At 39.5% G+C, this 22,502-nt stretch overlaps 1 protein-coding gene across 4 annotated transcripts in view; it reads left to right on the top strand.

The window, feature by feature from the left end:
- Positions 1-22,502, top strand: part of NR1H4 (nuclear receptor subfamily 1 group H member 4) — a 72,565-nt gene that overhangs the window by 31,411 nt on the left and 18,652 nt on the right. For 2 of the 4 annotated variants that reach the window (XM_057741840.1, XM_057741842.1), the window contains 3 exons: positions 1,504-1,869; positions 19,210-19,350; positions 21,287-21,420. In XM_057741840.1, coding sequence (XP_057597823.1) covers positions 1,504-1,869; positions 19,210-19,350; positions 21,287-21,420 — 641 coding nt within the window. Of the gene's footprint in view, positions 1-1,503; positions 1,870-19,209; positions 19,363-21,286; positions 21,421-22,502 lie in introns of all 4 variants that reach the window. The other 2 variants (XM_057741839.1, XM_057741841.1) reach the window with 1 other exon arrangement.

Here is a 22,502-nt window from a genome sequence, read left to right as displayed (position 1 = left end):
GGTGAAGGTAATGATTTCAGTGCTTTTAACTTTTTTCAATTGTATTCACTCCAGAAATTTTAATCATATTTAGCTATTAAATATATCAAGATTTTGCTTATATTTTATCTTTTTTCTGTAATAATTCCATATTTTTATATTCTTCCATTTTGTGGTCATAAGACAAAGCACCGTTGCCAAAGCTTTTTGACTGTCAGATATATTGACTCAGTGCTGGTTTTATAGGATAAGTTAGGCTTGAAAGAAACAAAATTGATTTTGCACAGATATAGTATACTTTGTGTTTCATCAGTCATTTCCTGGATCAATGCAGAAAACATTTTTTTAATCAACAAACGTTTATATACATATTTTCCACTTTTTCATTGTAGAAAGGCCCTGAATTCTAATGCTTATAGAGGTTTTAAATATAAAGAAGAAATATAACATTATGCAGTATCGAGTCTTCTATTTAGAGATAAGTAAAGGGAGGCCCAGGCAGAGTAGGTAAGTACCATATAATTAGGTTCAGAGCCAAGATGCCCAGGACCTAGGGTCAAGGAAGACTTCCCAAGAGAAGCTATACTTAAAGGAAATTTAGAGATAAGTGGAGAATAGTGAGATAATGTGCTTGGAGGGGATCGCTGTGTTGAGGAAGGTCCCAGTCCCGGGAAGAAGCATGTGGGAAAGGTCCTGAGTCTGGAAGCAGCAAGGCACATTCAAGGAATATGGAAGTCGGAACATGGGAAATGGCTGGAAAAGAAAGGAAAAGGGTAGAATCACGCATAGTCTTGCGGGCCTACTTGTAGGTTACCTGCAAGCAGAGGCATTGAAGGGACTAACACACTCAAGTACAGAGGGAGGAAGAGAAAAGCTTTTACTATCATGCTTTAAAGGATCACATATTTGAAATTATCCCAGAGAGGAGCAATTCAACCCACGGGATTTGAAGTCAGACTCAAAGTTCAAATCTCATCTACTTATATGTGTAGGAGTAGAGTTGCCTAACTTCTCTCTGCCTCTGACTACTTGGTGGTAAGTGGGGATAATACTGTTACCTACTTCATAGAGTTTTGTGAGACAGAAATGATGAGAGACAGCATTTGTATATATACCTGTCCTTCATGTATTTTTCTATGGATTATAGAATGTTTTCCATGTTGAATGGTTGTTTAACTTTACTTTTTGTTTTTCTTTTACTTTTAAACACTCTTCTTTGTTTTCCTTTATTCCATGTTGAATGTTTTCTTATTGGTTTGCAAAAGCTCTTTACACATTAATGATATGAATGTCTTATCTGCCCTCTAGTTTGCAGATATCTTTCAGAGCTTTTTTGTCATTTAATCTTTTAATAGTTTTTTTTTGGTACTGTAAAATAGTTCATTTTTATGTTAGAATTTTAATGTGCATATTTAAATATTTCAGTCTTCTCTTAGAGCCTGCCCTCCTAACCATATGCTAAACTGCCTTTCTTATTTATACAATGATGACATTAATTTCAGTTTTGTTGTCACTTTTGTTCAGGTGTACTGACAGAACAAGCAGCAGGTCCTCTGGGACAGAATCTAGAAGTGGAACCATACTCACAATACAACAACGTTCAGTTTCCCCAAGTTCAACCACAGATTTCCTCTTCTTCCTATTATTCCAACCTGGGTTTCTACCCCCCGCAGCCTGAAGAATGGTACTCTCCTGGGGTATATGAACTCAGGCGAATGCCTGCTGAGACTCTCTACCAGGGAGAGACTGAGGTCGTGGAGATTCCTGTGACAAAGAAGGCCCGACTGGGTGCATCAGCAGGGAGAATAAAAGGGGATGAGCTCTGTGTTGTCTGTGGAGACAGAGCATCCGGATACCACTATAATGCACTGACCTGTGAGGGGTGCAAAGGTAAGCATCTTTTGGCTGACGGTTTTCTCCGTCATAGGTTTTTCTATATTGGTTGTTGAAATCCCTCAGACTGAATTCTTCCCTTTTCCCTAATAACGTCCCATTTGCTCCTCCTCTGCTCCTATATCTTCCTACCTCTTCACTTTCATTGGGATGTCATAGATTTCTAGGGAAAACTCATTAGAGTATTTAGCTTGCATATAAGTAAACTTTTTCCTATTCACAACCTCACGCATAGTTGGAAGGAATTTATGAATGTGGGTTTTGTTTGTTTGTGTTGACTTTTTTAAAGAAAGAGAAATTGCTGAACTCGCCTCTTTTAAAATGAAGGTCAAGGAGAATAAAATTTTATTCAATAAATATTTTAAAATACATTTTCATGTACTCTGAGAAAGAGAGGAAGGAAAACAAAAGAAAACAAAAAGGAAGTAAATGATAGCCTATATTCAACAAATATTTTACTTAGCAGGAAAATAGATCTGTGAGCAATGCTGTCAGGGAAATCAAGAAATTGCTATCCTTTTAGGATGGATAAAATATAACACATGAAACATGAAAATGACTCAGTATAAAGCCCTATGTGATCATTCTCCCAGTAAGGGCACAGATGATAAGTTTGTAAAATTTCAGAGGAAAGAATATAATGGACTAGTAGGTTCATCTATTTATTTTTGCATTTGTTCATTCAACAAATATTTATGGGATGCCTACCATGTATTAGGCACTCTGTTAGCTTCCAGGACATTGAAAGCTGATTAAAAACTGTCCTTTGAGTAGAATCTGTTGAATGATGGGTTGTTTGGTGTTCCCAGATGCCAATGCTTGCCATAAAAATAAACAGAGGACCCAGAACACGAGAATGGCTCTAGGATATTTCAAACTTTTGAAAGTTCAAATGATCAGATTGTCTAAAACTGTATTAGTCATCTCTTTAAAACTTGGTGAAACTTCATTCGGTTTCTAAAAATCATGGTAGTATTTATGCCCCAAATTTAAAAATTAAAACAGATCTATAAAGAAAATTTAAAAGATCTTATGGCCTTTAAAATACTATTATCCTTTCTGTGGACAGTCAAGTCTGTATAAGTAAAAAACAATGTAATACATTCCTGGAAGACATAGATTATGTAAATATGGAGTAAATGGTTTTCTGGAATGACATAATGAAAGTCCAAACTCACTGCTTACTAGCTAAGAAGGGACGTAGCTTCAAACCTCCTGCTTCTAAATCTAATGCCAGAGACTCTATTATTAACCACCAGTGATCATTCTGCTCTTTGGGCTATTTGTTCATGGCTAATATTGACTAACTTGATGGCCAAAGGAAGAGAACCAAGTGCTCCATTTAGATATTAAGGTATCAGTATTATCCAAGCCAAGGGAATAAAACCCTAAAGTCAGTAACCTAGGGCAGCTCACCTGCTTACAGGTGAAGGCTGGAGTGAAACCTGGTCCTCCTGAGAATTCCAGAGCACGGCAAGATGAGTGGAGAGACACCAGGGTGGCATGGACAACCCCAAGAAACAGTAGCTCTAAAGGCAGGCAGGGGACAAGAAGCCCATAAAAGGATACAGAAGAGAAGTCAGAGCTAGGAGGCTCCTAAGGCAAGTGCAGGGTCAGGAGACAAGGGGACAGAAAACTTGCTCAAGGAAAACCGATCCTGTGGGGAGTTCAGGGAGGAAAAGCTGGATCTGAACATAGATATATTTTTAAGAGCAGAGAAAGGCAGAATTTTTTCATTGATTTTGATTTGAGACTTTGCCCCCATGATAACAGCAAAAGGACAAGAGTGCAAGAGCAGATGAGACAGAGCCAGGCAGTGCCCATGTTCTACATCAGGGGTCGACCATTATTTTCTGTAAAGAGACGGGTAGTAAATGTTGTAGGCTTTGCACCATAGTGGTCTTGTTGCAATTACGCAACTCTGCAAACTCAGCCACGTAAGAGTGGCTTTACTTAGCCTACAAAAATAGGCAGGAAAATAAAAAACAGGCAGTGGGCTGAATTTGGCACATGGGCCTAGCTATAATTTGCTGACCCCTGTTCTAGACCAATAACTCTCGAGGGTCAGTATCAGAATTAACTGGAAGCTGTGCAGTGAGAGAAGCCAACACTCAGAGTATGTATGCAAGAAAAATAACCTTAGTTTGTATAACTGGATTTAATCCAATTTCAAGCCCTGGTGGAAACTTTATTGCATCAATTCAGGATGACTCTACTGAGTTTTTCTGGGGTTTTGCCTGAATTCCAGGATTACGTAGCATCGTGGAGGGATTGGGCCCTGGGGGTGGGGTTCTGGTTCTTGGTGCTGTTAACATAGTCCAGCATCTGTTGGGGGCTGTTCTCTCTGGTCTTCAGTCACCGGTGGGAAGGGTCTCTGAGGCACTATCCTGGCTACCTGAGCACACTCCTCCTTCCTGTCCAGCCCCACCTGCTTCTCTGCCTCCCAGCTGGGTGGGATTCTGATGCTGCTGCAGTGTCATCTGGAATGGGTGGCTGCCCAGGGAAACCATGTGGCCATGTCCTCTGCTCCTGTGCCTCACTGGGTGCAGGGAAGCCCAAGGAGCTTCCCAGATTCTCCCCAGGAAAGAGCACAAGAATCCCTCTGTTCTAGGATTTCCCAGTGATGTGGAATTCCTATAAACTTTCAGCAAACCCAATCCCAGGACTCAATCTGAGATTAGGGGGTGGGAGGGACAAAGTTCAGGACATTCTCATGTACTTAACACCTCTTAACTCTTTGGTTGTCTGCCTCTCCCAATTTGGGGGAATTTTGTTAGTGTCTGGGATCTTGGGGCTTAGGCTTTGGTGACTAAAAAGCCAATAATTAGCGCCTTTGTGCTTTTTAGATGTTCTCTTGAGAAAACAAATGAAAGTCATTGTAGCTTAGTGAATAAGGAGGAGGTACACAGCATAGGGTAGAGTACAAGCTAAAGAACCAGTGCCTCCAGGCCAAGCAGGCCTAACAGTTTGGCTGACTTGGTCCCCCCACCCCACACCCCTTGGATATCTGCACTTACCACATACGAAACGAATGTCACTCCATAACTTTCACCAAAGGGAGTGTGAGCTCTGGGGTTTGACAGGCATGCATTGAATCTAGGCTCTCTACCTCTTGGCTAAGTAAGTTACTTAATATATTAATTAGTCAAAGTTTGACAAAGTAAAGCAGAAACCAAATTTCAAGCAGAGAGGAATCAATACAGTAGAAGTTGGAAAGGCAGAGGAGCAGGTTCTATGCTGTCTCCAAGACACACTGCAGAACTGGCTTGCCAGGGCAGTTGTTATTCAAAACGATGGAGAGTCAGGAAGCTAATACAAGAATTGTTGACTCCAGGAAGATTGCACTTTAGGGATTAGGAAGCTGCCTTCACTGTAGTTACTGGCTCCAGAGCCATGGCATGCCTGCTAAATCTGTACTTGCAAAAGATGAATGCCCTGTGTCTAGTCTCTCAATGCCCTGGAAGCTAGCAACTGGAAACCAAGATGCTGCCACAGCAAAACTCCACGATCCTGGACATCCCTAGTGGCAGAGTGGTTAAGAATCCACCTGCCAATGCAGGGGACTCGGTTTTGATCCCCGGTCTGGGAAGATCCCACATGCTGCAGAGCAGCTAAGCCCGAAAGCCACAACTACTGAGCCCACAAGCCACAACTACTGAAGCCCGTGTGCCTAGAGCCTGTGCTCCGCAACAAGAGAAGCCACCACAATGAGAAGCCCGTGCACGGCAACTAAGAGTAGCCCCTGCTCGCTGCAGCTAGAAAAAGCCCATGCGCAACAATGAAAACCCAGCACAGCCAAAAAATAAATAAATAGTAATAATAAATAAATACTTAAAAAAAAAAACCTCCACGATCCTGCTTGCCAGCAGAAACAACAGAAACAGAGCTCTTGCTTCACTTCCACTTTTCAAATATCTTACAAGTGTTCTGTTTGGCAGAGCTTACATCACATCCACATTTAGTGGCAAGGGATTCTGGGAAAGATTGTGTTCAGCTGTCCTGCCTTTACAGTAGAGGATGCACACATCCAGTTGCCAGTCCTCAGTTGACGGAATACATAATTTCTCTGAACCTCCAATCTGCAATTTAGGGATAATATCTATTTCACAGGGTTCTTGTGAGGATTAAATTAGATTTTATATGTAAAGATCTTGGTAGCTCTCTTGCCTTCGGACTTCACTGTAGATCTTTCATGAATGTGATACTATAACACACACACACACACACACAGGAGAAAATTTTTTTAAACTTGAAACAAAGATAACAGTTAAACTTCCTGATTTCACTGGTCTCTATATCTGTTTCTGTTAGAAATATTTTAATTTATCTTAAGGTTTTATTTCTTATAGGCATGTATGGCATCAATGAGGATAAGTTTTGATTTTTTAAAAAAAGTTATAACTGCAGAACACAAGCATAATGCTGCGTGACAATGACTGCCATTTGCTCGGCACTAGATTAAATAGAGAGCTGTCCCTCCCCCTTGGTTATCAGTGGAACATATGGAAATATGCTAAGGTCTGGATGAATTTTGATTCAAACCTCAAACCCCAGCTAACAAAACTGATCTGCATCTGACTGGATATTTCAAATGGCTGCATTCCCAAATAGGTCAATGTCACTCACAACTGTCTCCATGCCAGGAGAGTCTAGTCTATCAGTGAGAGAATGGTAGAATTCTTAAGAGGCACTTTATGAGTAAATGGGGGACTTTTCATCCTTTGAACATATTTTTATATGAGATAGTGAACCAGCATTAGACTTAGTTATGAAGTTTTAGAAAAGATTATTAGATCTAGAATTATTGAAACAATTGTGGCAGGTAGGATAGATGTAGAGTGCTTCCAATGGGCCTTTTGTTTATGGGTCAGAGCTGAGGAACCCTGCCTTACTTATAAACTTACTGAAATCCTATTTGATTTTGAGGTCTAATTTTATAAAATGTAATAATGATCCCAATTATCTTAGAGTGTGGTTCAAGGGGCAGGGATTAAATGATCTGACTGCATTGGAAGCCTTTTGTAATAAGTGTTACAAAAATCTTGGGAAGAGTAGGACTCTGAGAGCAGATAACCTAGATTCCAGCCCCAGCTGATTCTCTTCCAAGTTACTTAATATCTCTGGGCTTCAGACTCCTTACCTGTAAAGTGAAGATAAAAGTAAAGGTGAGGAGGTGGAGGATGAGATGATGGCAGTGTGATGATGATAGATCAATAGCACACATCAAGTGAGTATTTTGTGCAGGCTTCATCGGGAGACTTTACATGGACTAACTCATTTCATCTTCAAGAAAACCCTTTGAGGTAGATTTAAACAAGGTAATGTGTGTAAAGTGATTCACACAGTCTTTGCCAATAGGAAACCCTCAATAAATGTCTGCTGTTATTACTATTATCACCGGGGTTTCGTGGAGTAAAAAAGGAGACATTGCTTTGCAAACATCCAGCTCTGTACCTGGCACACTTGAGTGCTCAAAAAGCACTCGCCGTTGTTGTTTTGTTGATGAGTTCCTATTATTTTATCATGGTTATTCTTCTCTTCATCACGCCTCCCTAATTTGGATCATACACTATTTTTAATACTCTCTCTCTTCTTATTAATTCACTAATTAAGCCTCTAGCTGCTGGGAGTTTGAATTAATTAATTCAATTTTTTTCAATAAATATTATTAAGTACCAACTATATACCAGGCACTACGCTAAGCCTAGGAGATGCAATGGTGAACAAAATAAACAAAATTCCTGCTCTCACTGTCACCATTTTAAAGCAAAGTAGGAAAACAGTTTATGTGATTGAGCTAAAATAGACAAAAAGAGAAATCAGTGAAACAAATAAAAAAAGATTAAAGATTAAAAATACGAAAGCAATAAAATAGTATCTAAAAGAACATACAGAAAAATAAAATGGTAGGAGGGTGATTTCCAATGAATAAAAATGGATATTTCAAATAAATATAGAGCAATGATGTAAGACAAACTGAAGACAATAAAAATTAGATTTAAATAAGAAAAAAGGTTTAAACTAAATAAATAAGCAATATGTAAATAGGAAAGTAACGACTAAAGGCAATTAGTCAGTATAAGCCTCCAGCTCCTTGGAATTTGCCTACCTGGGAGTTTAAAAGATTGCTAAAGACCCGCAAAGCCAAACTCCTGCAGAGTGATGTTATACTTACCTTCATTCTCCCAAGGATACCCAGTAGGGGTGAGTGTGTCAATGGATTTTTGCTTTCAATTCCTTTAGACAATGTCACCACTTAAACATTTTGTCAAAGCAATGAGTACACGTCAGTCAAAAATTAAATGATAGAAAAGCCCCTGCCCAACCATTCCCACCCCAAGTCCTGCTCCCCAGAGGCAACCACTGATAACCACTTGTGGTTTTGTCTTTTTGTATTTTGCATTTTGTTTTTTGGTCATTTAGATAGTCTTTATTTCCACAGAGCTATCTCCCCTCCTTACAAACACAGAATTAAAGATACAGAGAAGGCATACAATTTTTAAAATAATATTCCTTTGTAATATCCATGGGATTAGTAGTAATGACACTTTTATTTTGGATACTAGTAATTTGTGCCTTCTCTCTCTCTTTTTCTTGGGTTGCCTTGGTAGAACTTTTTCAATTTTATTGATCTTTTCAAAGAACTAGCTTTGCTTTCATTGATTTTTCTCTGTTGTATTCCTATTTTCAATCTCATTGATCCTGCTCTAACTTTTATTATTTCTCTCCTTCAGCTTACTTTGGATTTAAGTTGCTCTCTTTTCTAGTTTCCTAAGGTAGAAGTTTAGATTATTGATTTTAGGTATTTTTTCTTTTCTAACATATGTAGTTAATGCTACGAATTTTTCCTCTGAGCACTGCTTTCACTATATCACACAAATTTTGATGAGTTGTATTTTCATTTTCATTTAGTTCATTTTTACTTTATTTCCTTTGATAGCCACCTGTATATTTTAGATTTATTTCACGTGTAACCTTTCAGAAATGCTTTGTTACTGAAACAGGTAGGACTAAGCGTAAGACATATCATATTTCTATATTTCTGTAATCCAGGCTCATAATCCCCCTGGCTGATGAGAAATTCCACTGGGGATATGTTTGGGGATGCTCTTTTCCCCAGGAACGTGCACAAATCTCAGGGATCTTACACGGGGTGGAATATTTTTTCAGTTGATATGCTTCTTATTCACTTTTGAATTGATCCCTTGAGAGTGGACAACTCAGCCACCTTTTGATAAGACGGGGTTTCCAAGGTCATGGTTATTAGGATCTTCCTGTCCTCATCTGAGAGCCATCCCGTTAGAGATCTGTCACCTCTCTAGAGGCTCTTTATGGGTGCTGGTCCAATACTCACAGAACCTGTGAGACTCATCCCATTCTCAGGCTCTAGGGAAGTTCCCCAAACCTTTTTCCAGCTAAGCTGCCTCTGCTCTCCCAACTCTAAATGCACTGACCCCATCTCCATCGTCTTTCAGATGATGCGGTATAACCCTTTCAATGAAGGGTTGAAAACAAAAGCACTGTACAAGAGTTACCTTTTTCTAGAGGTAAACAACTTCAGCTTTTGTTTTAGCAAGTGAGCATAAAAAGATGGCTACCCTCTTGGGATGGGAAAGAAAAGCAAAACACAACAAAACAACACTCCCAAACCCCAAAACAATATGACCAAGTGTAAATCGCACATGAATCACTTGATAAATCATCCTTCACATTAACATTCCTAAAATTGTTGAAAAAATACACATTTATGGACTCAGACAAACTGGGAAGATGATGATTCTCAGTTATGGGCTGGACAGTTTCCACCAGAGAATCTTTATTTCATTTATCCTTGTAATGGCCCAATGAGATAGTATTATCATCTCCTTTTCCCAAATAAAAATACCAATGCTTAGAAATATGCCCAGGTCACGCAGTTATGAAAGAATGGAGTGGGACTGATACTCAAATCTGCGGGACTCTTGAACTATACTTTTTCCTCTGTACCATCCTGCTCTTCATCCTGCAGTCAGTAACTTTCCAAAGACAGTCAGCACTAAAGTATATACAAGGAAAGTCAGTGATTTAAAAGTCAGTTCTGTTGGAAAAAACACTAACACAGAAAAAACAAACAAAGCCTGGGTGATGGCAAATCCAAACTCATTGGTTGTTTGACAGAATGGTCTCCTGGTGTTCTCTACCAACATACTTTCCAGAAGCACTCATAACTGTAAATTAGTGAACAATATTCACTGTGTACAGAATAAAACATCATCAATAACTAAGTAAGGTTATCAGTCCCTTTCACACAGAAATGAGAAGCATCAGTCATATCATTTTACAAAATAAAGAGCAGCATCAAATATAGAAATTTGTATATGCTACAGATAAGATCTTGTTTGTTCATATCACACATTTTAACAAAATGTGAGTAAATATGGAAAAATTTTAAACCTCAAATATGAATTTTAGTAAACACAAAGAACTGTTTTTTTCTCATTTTATTCTATAAATAAATGGGTTTCTTTTAAGAACAAAAAGATTGTATCTTTTTTCACTTGATGGAATATACCTAGCTTTGACAAGCGAAAGAGGTGAAAAAAATCATATCCTATTAGGTAAACATTATACTGACTTTTAATTTTGCTCAGGTTTAGAGGAGCTGTGTCTATAACTATTCTAGGAAATATAGGATACACATTGTCAACGAATATAATATTTTTTATTATAAAATGTCAGGTCAGTGTAAAGGCAAACGTAGGCTCTGGATTTTTAGTTGCAAAATAAACCATTAAAAATTGGATATCTCAAATCATATAGTTGATCAGAGAAAAAAATAAGGCATCTAGATATCTTCATTTCTAATTGTGGTCCATGTGAGATTTAAAAGATATAATTTGAGAAACTCATTTGAAACATGCAGGGAGAGGCTAAGAAGCAAAGATATGTTTTGATTGGTGATCTGAAGTTTAGAAACCTGTTCACCTCACAGGAACACCATAAAATCATGTGTTATTATTGAACATTTAATTTTTGACTTACTTAAGCTAATGAGATACCTATTAATAGTGTGTGGACTCTCTCCCTTCATTCATTCAACAACTGTTCATTGGGTGCCTGGTAGGTACAGTCACCATTCCTGGCCCAAGTGTATAACAGTGAATAAAACAAAGTTTGACAGAAGAAAATTAAATGTGATTTGCTGATGGTTTGGATGTGGGGTGGGAGAGAAAGAGAAGAGACAAAAATAACTCCGAGAATTTTGGTCCTAGCAACAGGGAGACTGGTGTGAGATCTACTGAAATGGGAAAACTGGGGAGGAGCAGGATTGGGGATGTAAAAGCAGAAGATCCATTCTGGACAGATTAAGGTTAAGCTGCCTTTGAGATATCCCAAGGGAGAAGAAGAGTAGAGGGTTAGGTTTGTGCATCTAGGGTTCATGAAAGAGGCCTGGACTGGAGATTTAAATTTGAGAGGTATCAATATATCAATGTGTTTGAGCTGCATTTAAAGCCAAAGGGGTGGATTAGATCACATAATGATTCAATTTAGGTAGAGGACTGAGGACTTAGCCCTGGAGTACTGGAATATTTAGAGGTTGGGAAGATCAGGATGACCTAAAAAGGAGAATGAGAAAGAGGGATGAATGAGGAAGAGGGAGAACCAAGAGAGTGGACTCCTGGAGGCCAGAGAAAGAGACTGACTCAAGAGGGAGGAAGCACAGAATTGTGTCAAGCAATGGTTCAATGAAGATGAGCAATGAGAACTGAAGCAAAGTAGAGGGTCCTTTTCAGGGGCATAGTAGGGGTAAAGCCTGATTGGCACGGGTTTAAGGAAAAAAGGGAGGAGATCAAGTAGAGACAGCCAATACGGACTACTCTTTCAAGAAGTCTTATCATAAAGAGGAGCAGAGAAGCAGGGTGAGAGGGTGGGGGTCAAAGGAGGGTTTTATTTTAAGGTGTGGTTGGTTTAGAAGGGGCCAGTCCATCTTTAGTAAAAGGAAGGAAGACAGATGATGTGGTGTAGGTACAGATAAACTGATGGATTTCATGGTGGTGCATGTGGGAATTCTCTTCCGATAGGCTCAATTTTCTCAGTCAAATAAGAAGCTCAGTCAGCCAAGAGTCAGAGGTGGCGAAATGGTGTTGAGAGGTTGAAAAGGAAAAGTTGTAACAAAGTCTAGGAGGGGAGAGGGTGCTGACTGAGGACATGATGGGAGTGCCTGCGGCATGGAGACCCCACCCTAGACTTTTTGTCTGGAATACATAAAACTGTTAGTATGGTTGTGTGTTTCTTCCAGGTACATTGAAGCAGGTGTAGACATGGAGTAGATTAAATTCAACAGAATTAAAAGAGTTAAAGGAGATCATTTAAAATTAAAAAGCAAATAAGATTGCTTGTCAGCGGGAAGGACCACTGGGTGAGTTGGGGACAGATGTGGGAAGGAGCTATTTTACTCTATATCCTTTTATAGCTATTGAATTTTAATCCATAGAAAAGAATGAACTCTTCAGTAAGTTATAAGATAATTTTAGACAGAGATAAATGATATGAAGAATGTAAAAGAGAATGAGAAACACATGAAGGGTATGCTAAGAATGTAAAAAAGAATGGGAAACACATGAAGGGTATGCTATAGATAAAGTGATACTTGAGCTGACATAAAGGATGAGAGGGTTCTGTCTTTATTGTTATTATCATCATTATTAATTACAGGTAACTACAATGCTTTTAATTCTGAGCTTGAGTGGGAGGTGACTTTTTCAGTCATTCAGAATCCTTAAGGCCAAATAATCAAACTGATCTTTTAAAAATTGTTAAAATTAATTACGTGTGTTGCTAAAATGAGGTAGATTTGTTTTCTTTCCCTGTTCAGTTATGTGGTTGAACTGATACACTATTTTTTCTCTTTATAAGAAAGATTTTAGAAACCATTAACCCACAGCTTGTGCCGATCAACTCATCCACAGGGTAGCTGACAATGTCTCACACTTTGATCCCGTGCTTTCTATTAACAGGTTATGGCAAAAGGAGAAACAGACTCAGAGCTGCCTCTGGGGCACGTGCCCACAAAGGCAGTTCCCAAGTGACTCTAGAAAGAAGAGTAATCTCATTGAGTAGACAAGGAGATTCCTTGTCCAGCTTTCTGCAGATGCTCTTTGTGTTTCAGCAGCCTGCTTTTCCTTCTCAGGAGGGAGGACAAGATGTACCATTAGACAGAATGTTCTGGTCCTTGTCTTCTGGACATGAGGGCCCCCTGTTCCTCTTGAGCATTGCCTTCCCTCACTGGCTCAGATCCACTGCTTGAGACTGCGCGCAAGTACCACTGCTGTCCCTGGCTTAGCACAGGGGTTGGCAAATGTTTTCTGTAAAGGGCCAGAGAGTCATTATTTTAGGCTTTGCAGGCATTAAGGTCTCTGTCACTACTTTTTGACTCTGACATTGTAGTGCAAAAGCAGATATGTAAATGAAGATCTTGGTTTTGTTCCAATAAAACTTTATTTATGGATGCTGACATTTAAATGTCATGTAATTTTTACATATCACAAATATTCTTCTTTTGATTTTTTTCAACCATTAAAATATGTAAAAACCATTCTCAGGTTGTGGGCCATATAGAAATAGGGAGCCAAATTTGTCTTTTAGGCTGTAGTTAGCTAACTCCTGGCTTAACACAAGGCTTCAGGGTCATCTGCATCTCCTTGTATTTGAACTTGGAACTTCCCCATTGCTCCTACTCCTGCATTCTTCTGCACCTGTCTTGGGCCATGTTTCTTCAAAAATTTATTCTGGTTTCTATCTTTCTGAGATTCATCAACATTTTTGATACACTGATGGAGTAGTATTCAAACATTTTTATAAACTATGCTATTTTAATAAACATTTCTCTTTTTAAAAAATTTATTTATTTATTTATTCATTCATTCATTCATTCATTCATTCATTTTTGGCTGCACTGGGTCTTTGTTGCTGTGCACAGGCTTTCTGTAGTTGCGGTGAGTGGGGGCTACTCTTCATTTCAGTGCGTGGGCTTCTCATTGTGGTGGCTTCTCTTGTTGTGAAGCAGTGGCTCTAGGCGTGCGGGCTTCAGTAGTTGTGGCACACGGGCTCAGGAACTTTTCTCTTATTTCATGGTATTTTTACCCCCAGAGAGAATATAGAAGTTTGATGAATATGCTTTGAATACTAAGTTGTTTGTAGATTTGTCTACTTTGGGGTAACATTAGGCAACTTCCAAAAATAATTCAAAGTAAGTTCTTTTTAAACTTAAGAAAAAAATTAGAAATTATAGTGATAAAAGTAAGTGTTGGAAAAATCAGGTAGACATTTTTTCATCAACTGCATCTCAAAAGTTTGAGAGTTTGCTTTTTCAAAAACAGTGATCTAAAACAGCTCCTGCCAGATGATCAGGAGTCTATTATTGAGTTCTGAAAATTTCAGCAAGCAACTCAAAGAGAAGAATTGAGATCCTAAAGTCTAAGAAATTGTGTGATGGAGACCAAAGCTTACCTGCTTTAGTACTGGCAGCCCTTCTCTCCAGTTTGTGCTACCTTGCAGTTTTCTACCAGTGAGACGGAGGTGGAAAAGACAGCTGGGGTAGGGGAGGCAGAATAGGATGTTTCTGAAGTTTTGGAGACAGGCATGAAACTATGGAGCACTTCACACGCACTGTGGGATTTGGGGAGATTAATGTCGAAAGAAAATTTTTAGGAATGTAATCTCCTTACTAGACGGACAGCATAATATAGTGGTTAAGAGCATAGAGTTTGGAACTGAGCCTATCAGCTTTCATCTCTGAGCTCTACCATTTACTATCTGTAGGACCTTGAGCAAATTACTTAATTTCTGTGTAACTCAGTCTCCTTATCTGTAAGAGAGAGATAAGAATAGGTCTACCTCATAGGATTGTTATGAGTGTTAAGTGAACCACCATATGCAAAGTGTTTAAAAGTGCCTGATAGAAAATAAATCCTATAAAAGTGGGTGGTGGAGTCCTTTTTATTCTATGGGCTGCTGAGGCAGAACTAAAGGCTGATTCTATTTAGGCCATATTGGATATTAAGATAACTAGTTGCTCAGCCGTATGTGTTTGTTGCTGTTTAAAAAGCCAGAAGACCCTTAAAGGTTTAAACATCAACCAACATTTTATTGATTTCAAAGTAACAGGTGGCCTACTGTCAGTCCCCAGAGTCCAGTATGTGCACGTGTGTCTGTGTGGGCACATATGTTTGCATGTGTTGGGAGTAGGGTATGTTATATGGGCTCTATCTGTATAAAGAAACAGAAGAGCAGGATGTCCAATATTTTGCATAATTGAGGGATCCATTTTGCCATCCTATAGCTATTCGCCTGCCACCCCCAGTGCTACACACTCCCCAGATGGCAATGCCAGCCCTGTCTACTCATCTTTGATTACCAGGGAGCCTCAGTTCCTCAGTGAATTTCCATTCATTTTCAAAGGACTCTTCTTTCTTTCTTTTTTTTTTTTAAGCTCTTTATTGGAATATAATCCATTGCTTTACACTCTTGTACCAGTTTTTGAGGTACACCAAAGTGAATCAGCTGTATTTATACATATAGCCCCATATCCCCTCCCTCTCTGTGACTCCCTCCCACCCTCCCTGTCCTGGCCCTCTAAGGCATCACCCATCATCCAGTTGATCTCCCTTTGTTATACAGCAACTTCCCACTAGCTATCTATTTTACAGTTGGTAGTGTATATATGTCTATGCTACTCTCTCACTTCATCGCAGCTTCCCCTTCACCATCCCCCCCACCCCCTGTCCTCCAGTCCATTCTCTGCATCTGCATCCTTATTCCTGCCCTGTCACTGGGTTCATCGGTACCATCAAATGACTTTTCTGATATGGGCATTGTTGAATATGCATAAGATAGAGGCAGAGGTATGGGTATGGATTGATTTGCATAAGTATAAATACAGTATATGTAGCCTTATTTAAGCGATAGAATGATAATATTGTGTTGCTGCCTCAGAGTGAAAGCTAATTCATTCAGCTATTGAGATGATAATGATTTCTTTCTCGGTTAATACGAGAGTAAAAAACCCTGAAGAATTGTCCTAGCACTGTTCCTTTGACTCATCTTGGAATAAGGTATTTTATTTCTGTTAATTATTGGTATCTATTATGGTTTTACAGGGAATTGTTCCTGGGAGGGGCTGAAAATTAGTGGAAAGATTGACTCAGGTAGGCTAAAGTGGTCATTGAGCTCAATCATTTGGTACCAGGAGAAAGGTTCTTTTTTTGGGGGTCTATAGTTTCTTTTGAATTGCATGATTTGGTATTTGCACTCCCAATATCAACATTGATCTGAAGCATAGTCTTTTTTTAGACTTTATGTGGTTGGATTTGACATTTACAAAAATGGTAATATCTTTCCTACTGAAAGTTACACCAGATGACAAATTCACAAGCAAGTCTATGACTTTTTTAACCTTGACATCCTAACTTTTTCTTCAGCCTGTTTTCATATTGAGTTAGTTATCAAGTCCTAAATGTTCCTCTGTTTTCTTCTTCCCTGTTCTTACCCCCCACCTCTCCACCCATCTAAGTCAGGCATCGATCACCCTCTGGCCATAACAGCCCCTTGCCTCCAGTCTCTAGTCTCCCTGTCCCACCTTTCTTGACCTTGCTCCAAGAAGTCTTCCCAACATGCCAGTCAAGTTAGACCCTCCCCTGCCAAAACCCTCTAAAGGCTTCTCTCTCTCCCTCTCCCAAAGAAGATTCAACTTCTTTGCTTGGTGTTCAAGGGCATCCAACCATATTCTGTCCCACTGCATGCCCGCATCCAGCTCCCACTAATTCTCCCCACACTCTACCTTCCCATCAAGATGGATTATCTACCCTTCCTTGGAATTTCCATAACTTGGTGCCTTCACTCATTTCACAGACTGTCCTTCCTCCCTCAAAGTCCATGTTTCAAAATCCTACTTATTCTCTGAGGTCCAGCTCAGATTCTACTTCCTTCATGAGTTCTTCTGCGATTTGCCTACTTGGAATTAACCAGGGCCATTCCCAGCCCATATAATGCCTTTTCCTCAACACACTAGCCTTCTAGCTCATGGGAAATTGTCATATTCTACTTATTTTACTAGAACAATTTTTATTACCTTATGCTTGGAAAATTGTCATAACAAATGTGCAGATCTCCAAGTCTATGATGGAATTGCTGTCTCTCCTTTAATGTGGCACATCCTTCACAAGCATGTAGTGTGGCCATGAAATGATCACTTTTTCACCTACATTCCAATAATTTATTACTTAATTAGCTATCCTGTCACTCTACATTTTTATTATGGTGTGATTTTACTCCTTTGTCTTCCCACCAAGTTGGAAGCTCTGAGGACAAGGAATGTTTTCTTCATCTTGGTATCTCCCTTGTATTCTCTGAAGCAGCTTTCAGATAGTAGGTAGTTAATATTAAGTTTTTCTACTCTTGTGATGCAAAGGGAGCAATTATAGCATCATAGTTAAGAGTGTGGGCTTTAGCACATAACTGCCTGGATTTGAATCTTTCTAGTCCACTTATTAACCATGTGATCATGGCCAAAGCACTTAACCTCTCTGTACCTTTTTTCTTCATCTGTAATATGGGGACACATAATATTATCTTCATCATAAAATTATATGAAGATTTAATAACCGCATGCAGGTGGAGTGGTTAGAACAATGCTTAGTGGGTGCTTAGTAAATGTCAGCTATTATTCCAACAGGCTGTTAAAGTAGAAAGGACACAGCTGTCTCAATTTTGGCAGAGGCATGAAGACAATGGATGCCATATTCCAAAGTGAGCCCGTCTTGCGGCGGGTAGTCAAGAACTAGTTACATACCTTGCCTATTTTGAGGGTATGATGTGAAAAGGAGTTGGAAATTAGAGAGTGATCTTTAAAGATTTTGGAGCACGTGACTGGTGTGCTAGGAATCCCACATTCCCATTGCAAAGGGGTGGGGTGGGGTGGGGTGCGACTGTCTGCCCCTGGGGGCTACCAAATGTATAGGACTTTTGTGAGAATTAGAAAAAGGTATCCCCCTTCCCCAGATAAAAGCTGTACACTAAGGGGGCTCTGCTGCCCCAGACCCCATGGAAGGGTCTTCAACAGGATCACTCAAGGAGATTGACATGTATTCCCTGGCATCTGACTTTCACCTGAGAAGTTGAACGGGCAGGAGGGCAGGTGGCAGACTGTTCATAGATAGGAGGGGGAAATTTTCTCTGAGTTTGTTGGAGCAGAGAAAACTGGCATGAGGGTTATCTTAAGTCCATGCCAAGAGGGCCACATGGAGGGACTTCAGAAGAAGGAGGATACAGGCGAATTGCCAAATTCCTAGAAGATAAAGAAGGAGATGAAAGCCATGGGCTAGAAGAGAGACGTATTTGCCCTCATTAAGGAACTGCAGAGGAAAGTATCCCAGTGATGGGAGTGATAACCCAACCTAAGGGAGAAAGAGTCAGTTTCAGAAACTTGCTAGGTACAAACCAGCTTCTAACAACACCAGGCAAGTAAGTACTTTCTTGTCACTTCTTCCCTGCCTCCCATAATCCTTTCCTTATTCACCACTCCACCTCGATTCCAGAAATGTCAGGAACTACGGGTCATCCAAGTCCGTAGATGGAGAAGAAGAGGAGAAGCAGAAAGGAAGCCAGTCAGTCCCCTCCCCTGCTCTAGGCAGCTGAACCGTAGCAACTGTAGCTGTGGCTACATCTTCACCAGGGAGATGTTTATTTTAAAGCAAGGTTGGCATGTTTATTATTATACCAAGCTGAGTATATTAAGTACTGAATTGAAACCTTAAATGTGACCTCTCCCTGTCTGCCTGGTAAACAACCACTTGTTTTTTTAAGACTTAGCTCAGTACTTACTTCTGAGTCTGACCTCTGTATCCAGAACTGACCATTCAGTCAGTCTCTCTGCCCCAGCACAGCCCAGAAACACAGAATTTTGCTGGTTTGGTTGTTTGCATCTCTTTGTTCTCAACCAACCTGTAAACTGTAAGAGGGCAGCGATGACTTCACCTCTGTTCCACAAGCACCTAGAGCTCATTAGCACATGATGGTCTCCCAGTGAAGATACACTAATGAAAGTAATCTATCTTTTAAAACAAACCAAGATTTTTCCTAAGAGAGGCTGTAATTCAAACGTGTCTTTAGTTTTGAGAGATAAATCATTAACAACAGCAGCCATCTGGACCACACAGCGCAGCCAGAAGTACATTTGTCACCATTGTGGTCAAGGATGGCCTGGGTGCCCTGCAGCGGTTCATGAGAAAATGCTCTGGCACCTCTCAATCCAAGTGTGTTGTTAGGAGCCTCTTTCTCTTTTCTGTGTTTCTTCCCTAGGTTTCTTCAGGAGAAGCATTACCAAAAACGCCGTGTACAAGTGTAAAAATGGGGGCAACTGTGTGATGGACATGTACATGCGAAGGAAGTGCCAAGAGTGTCGACTAAAGAAATGCAAAGAGATGGGAATGTTGGCTGAATGTATGTATACAGGTATTCACATCAAGCAATTAAATTCCACTAAAAATCTCTTAAGGAGGCAGATGTCAGGTAACTCATATGATTAGAATGGTACGTCATGTGTTAAGGAAGGGACTTACTAAGCCATCTAAGTTCTTGAAAAGGGTAATGAACCACTGAAATTGTCCAAACTGTCAGCTAAAGAGCATTTTATGCACCTGAAAGAAACAGCTGTGTTTTGGTGTCTATTGTTGCAATGAATTATACGTGAAGTGAAATGGCATTAACATTCAGCCAAAATAACGTTTTAATAAGCTACAAAGAATGACAGTCTGTTTCCCCCAAATATGATTTAATATCCTTCTTATTTATTATTTAATTAGCATAAAAATTCACAGTTGTGGGAAAAATTAAGAATGCTTTATAAGGTATAACTGCCTCTGAATTGTCTAAATAGAGTTTTAAACCAAGTCATTTTATTGACTCCTTCTTCTCTTAGTGCAGCTTTGAACCAATTTGTATAGGCTTACACAGGAAATTAACTACTCTGAGTTTTAATATAATTTAGTCCTTCAATCAGATAAAGAGACACTGTATTAACTGCTGGCTTTGTGAGAAACCATGATCTTCATCAAAATTTGGAATGCATGCTAGTATATAACATATTAATTTTTCATTCTGCAAATTCTACAGACCACTCAGATTCTGAGATACCTCCTATTCCTGCTCAAAACACAAATAGACAAACAAATGTCACCAAGGGGATGATAACATTCAGAGAGGGAATGCCACATGAAATAAAAGCCTTTGGAAGGTGACTCCAGTTCTATTGTTCCCCAACTGCAGGCAACTGGGATGGACCCAAAGAAATAATATGTGCAGGAGGGGGGAAAAATAGGTCAGTGTAAACAATCCAGCTCTGGATGGATGAAAGTTTTATAGTGACCGATCACAATCTCTCCTTAGCTTGTATGAAACAAGAGACTGCGGTAGGGGCTGCTGCTGGAATCCAATCTTGCAGTGGAAACACTTACTTCGATCCTGGGCGGTTCATGTTCCTCATCACTTAAATATGAACCTGTTCCAGTGAAGTCCTGAGGACATTTTTCATGACTTGACCTACAAGAGTCTATAACATTATTTATGAAAACACAAACTCATCCGGTAACAGATACAAGAGCTTTTGTGTGATGCTGTAAAATAAATGCCTTGGACAAAGAAATTCTCAAGACTTCATTTCATTAACATGGAGAGAAAAAGGAAGTTAAATGGGAACATGAGAGATTGTTCTCCATTATTTTAATAGTTCTGTTTAAGTATAAATTCATGATGGTGTTGTATGATTATTCAAAAGAAAACTGCAAAGTTTCCTTGAGCTATTTTCATCTGCACCCATATTCTCAATAATTTATACAGTTCTGAAAATTAACAGGACTTTAAAATGTTTCCTTAAAGGATATTGACATCATTTTACTCAACACGTTTACTTTTGTGTTTAATGTGAAATTGAATATACTTCTTACAGTAGTTATGTAAACATCGATAAAAAATAGTATTAATTCTATGTTTTGAAACACTAGCTTTCAAGGCCCCCTAAGCCAGGAAGAGGGAGAATGTCATTCACCTTTTTTTTACTGAATACCTTACATTTGTACAATGCTTTGGTGTTACAAATTCTTTGTATAAACCTCATTTTTTAAAAAAATGACCTAATGGCATTTAATCTACACAAAACTCTGTGGGATTAAATACTATTCCCATTTTACCAAGAAAGGAACTGAGGCTCACAAGAGAAACATTTCTTGTTCAAGGCCAACAAATACCAGTAGGGCTAAAATCAGCTCTGTGCCAAATGGCAAAAGAGACCTTTTGAGCCGGCTACACTTCAGCTGCCTCATGACCACACACCCAATAGGACTTTCCTTGGATGGTGAAGCCTCTCTGTTTATTTTTTCAGGCTTGTTAACTGAAATTCAGTGTAAATCTAAACGACTGAGGAAAAATGTGAAGCAGCATGCAGATCAGGCCATTAGTGAAGACAGTGAAGGACGTGACTTGCGACAAGTGACCTCGACAACTAAGTCATGCAGGGTAATGACGGGCCACGGTGTCTGCCAGAGCCAGCGGCCACGGAGCTTCTAGGATGTCATGACATGGGTGGGGGGGCTTTCATACCAGGGCCAGAGCCACAAGCCACAAGGAATTCATTTCAAGTGTGCATCAAGCGGGTTTCTACTGTGCCTTTTAGTCAAGAGAGTAATACATGCTTCTGTGTAAAAATTCAAAAGATAGCAGTTATGTAAACATGGATGAAGTACATAAGTGAAAGTTCTCCATCTCTCTGACACCACTCCTCTCCTGCTTCCCAGAGTTAACCAGTGGGAATGGTTTGGTAGAAAGTGGATTTTTTAAATGGAGTTCTGATGACATTTTTTCCCTGTCATTGAGAAGGCTCAGACTTGAAAGGATGTGGACTCAATAGGGGTTTGTGGATTAGTCCTTATCAAGGGGTAAAACAGGGTGAATACACATCTGAGGATCTATAAAGGTCCTTCCCTGAGGTGACAAATATCTCAAGAAATCCTTTGAGCTCTCAGGACAAATTAGAGGAACAGCATCTTGGATGCTTAGCCAAACACATTGTGATAATTCACAGGACGATTGGAGAAATTTTCATTTGCCATTAGTTGAAAAACCAATAATCCATTATTGATCAAGTCACACCCTTCTCAATATTTATCGTACTACTGACAAAGAAAACTACATCCACGTTTAGTTTTGCAAATATGTTACTTTGTGTTCATTTCAGAAAAACAAATTTTATATAAAAAGTATGGTTGACCTTTGAACAACGTGGTTGGGGGGAGGGTAGTTAGGGATGCCCACCCTCAGGCAGTCAAAAATCTGCATGTAATTTCACAATCTGGCCCTCCAGTAACCTCAGTTCCGCACCTGCGAATTCAACCGACCACGGATCCTTTAGTGCAGTAGAATGTGTTTAGTAAAAGAAATCCGTGTGTAAGTGGACCCACGCAGTTCAAACCCTGTGTTGTTCAAGGGTCAACTGCATTATTTTGCTATAGTGCTTCATCAATAACACTTTGGTAAAGGAAACAACAAGTTGACACTATTATTGACACTCATCAAAAGATGCTAATCAGGGGGAAAGAGGT

This window comes from Hippopotamus amphibius, chromosome 7 (assembly GCF_030028045.1).
Source record: "Hippopotamus amphibius kiboko isolate mHipAmp2 chromosome 7, mHipAmp2.hap2, whole genome shotgun sequence".
NCBI lineage: Eukaryota > Metazoa > Chordata > Mammalia > Artiodactyla > Hippopotamidae > Hippopotamus > Hippopotamus amphibius.
The sequence above is the reverse complement of the archived record's forward strand: the minus strand, read 5'-3'. Positions and strand labels throughout refer to the sequence as shown.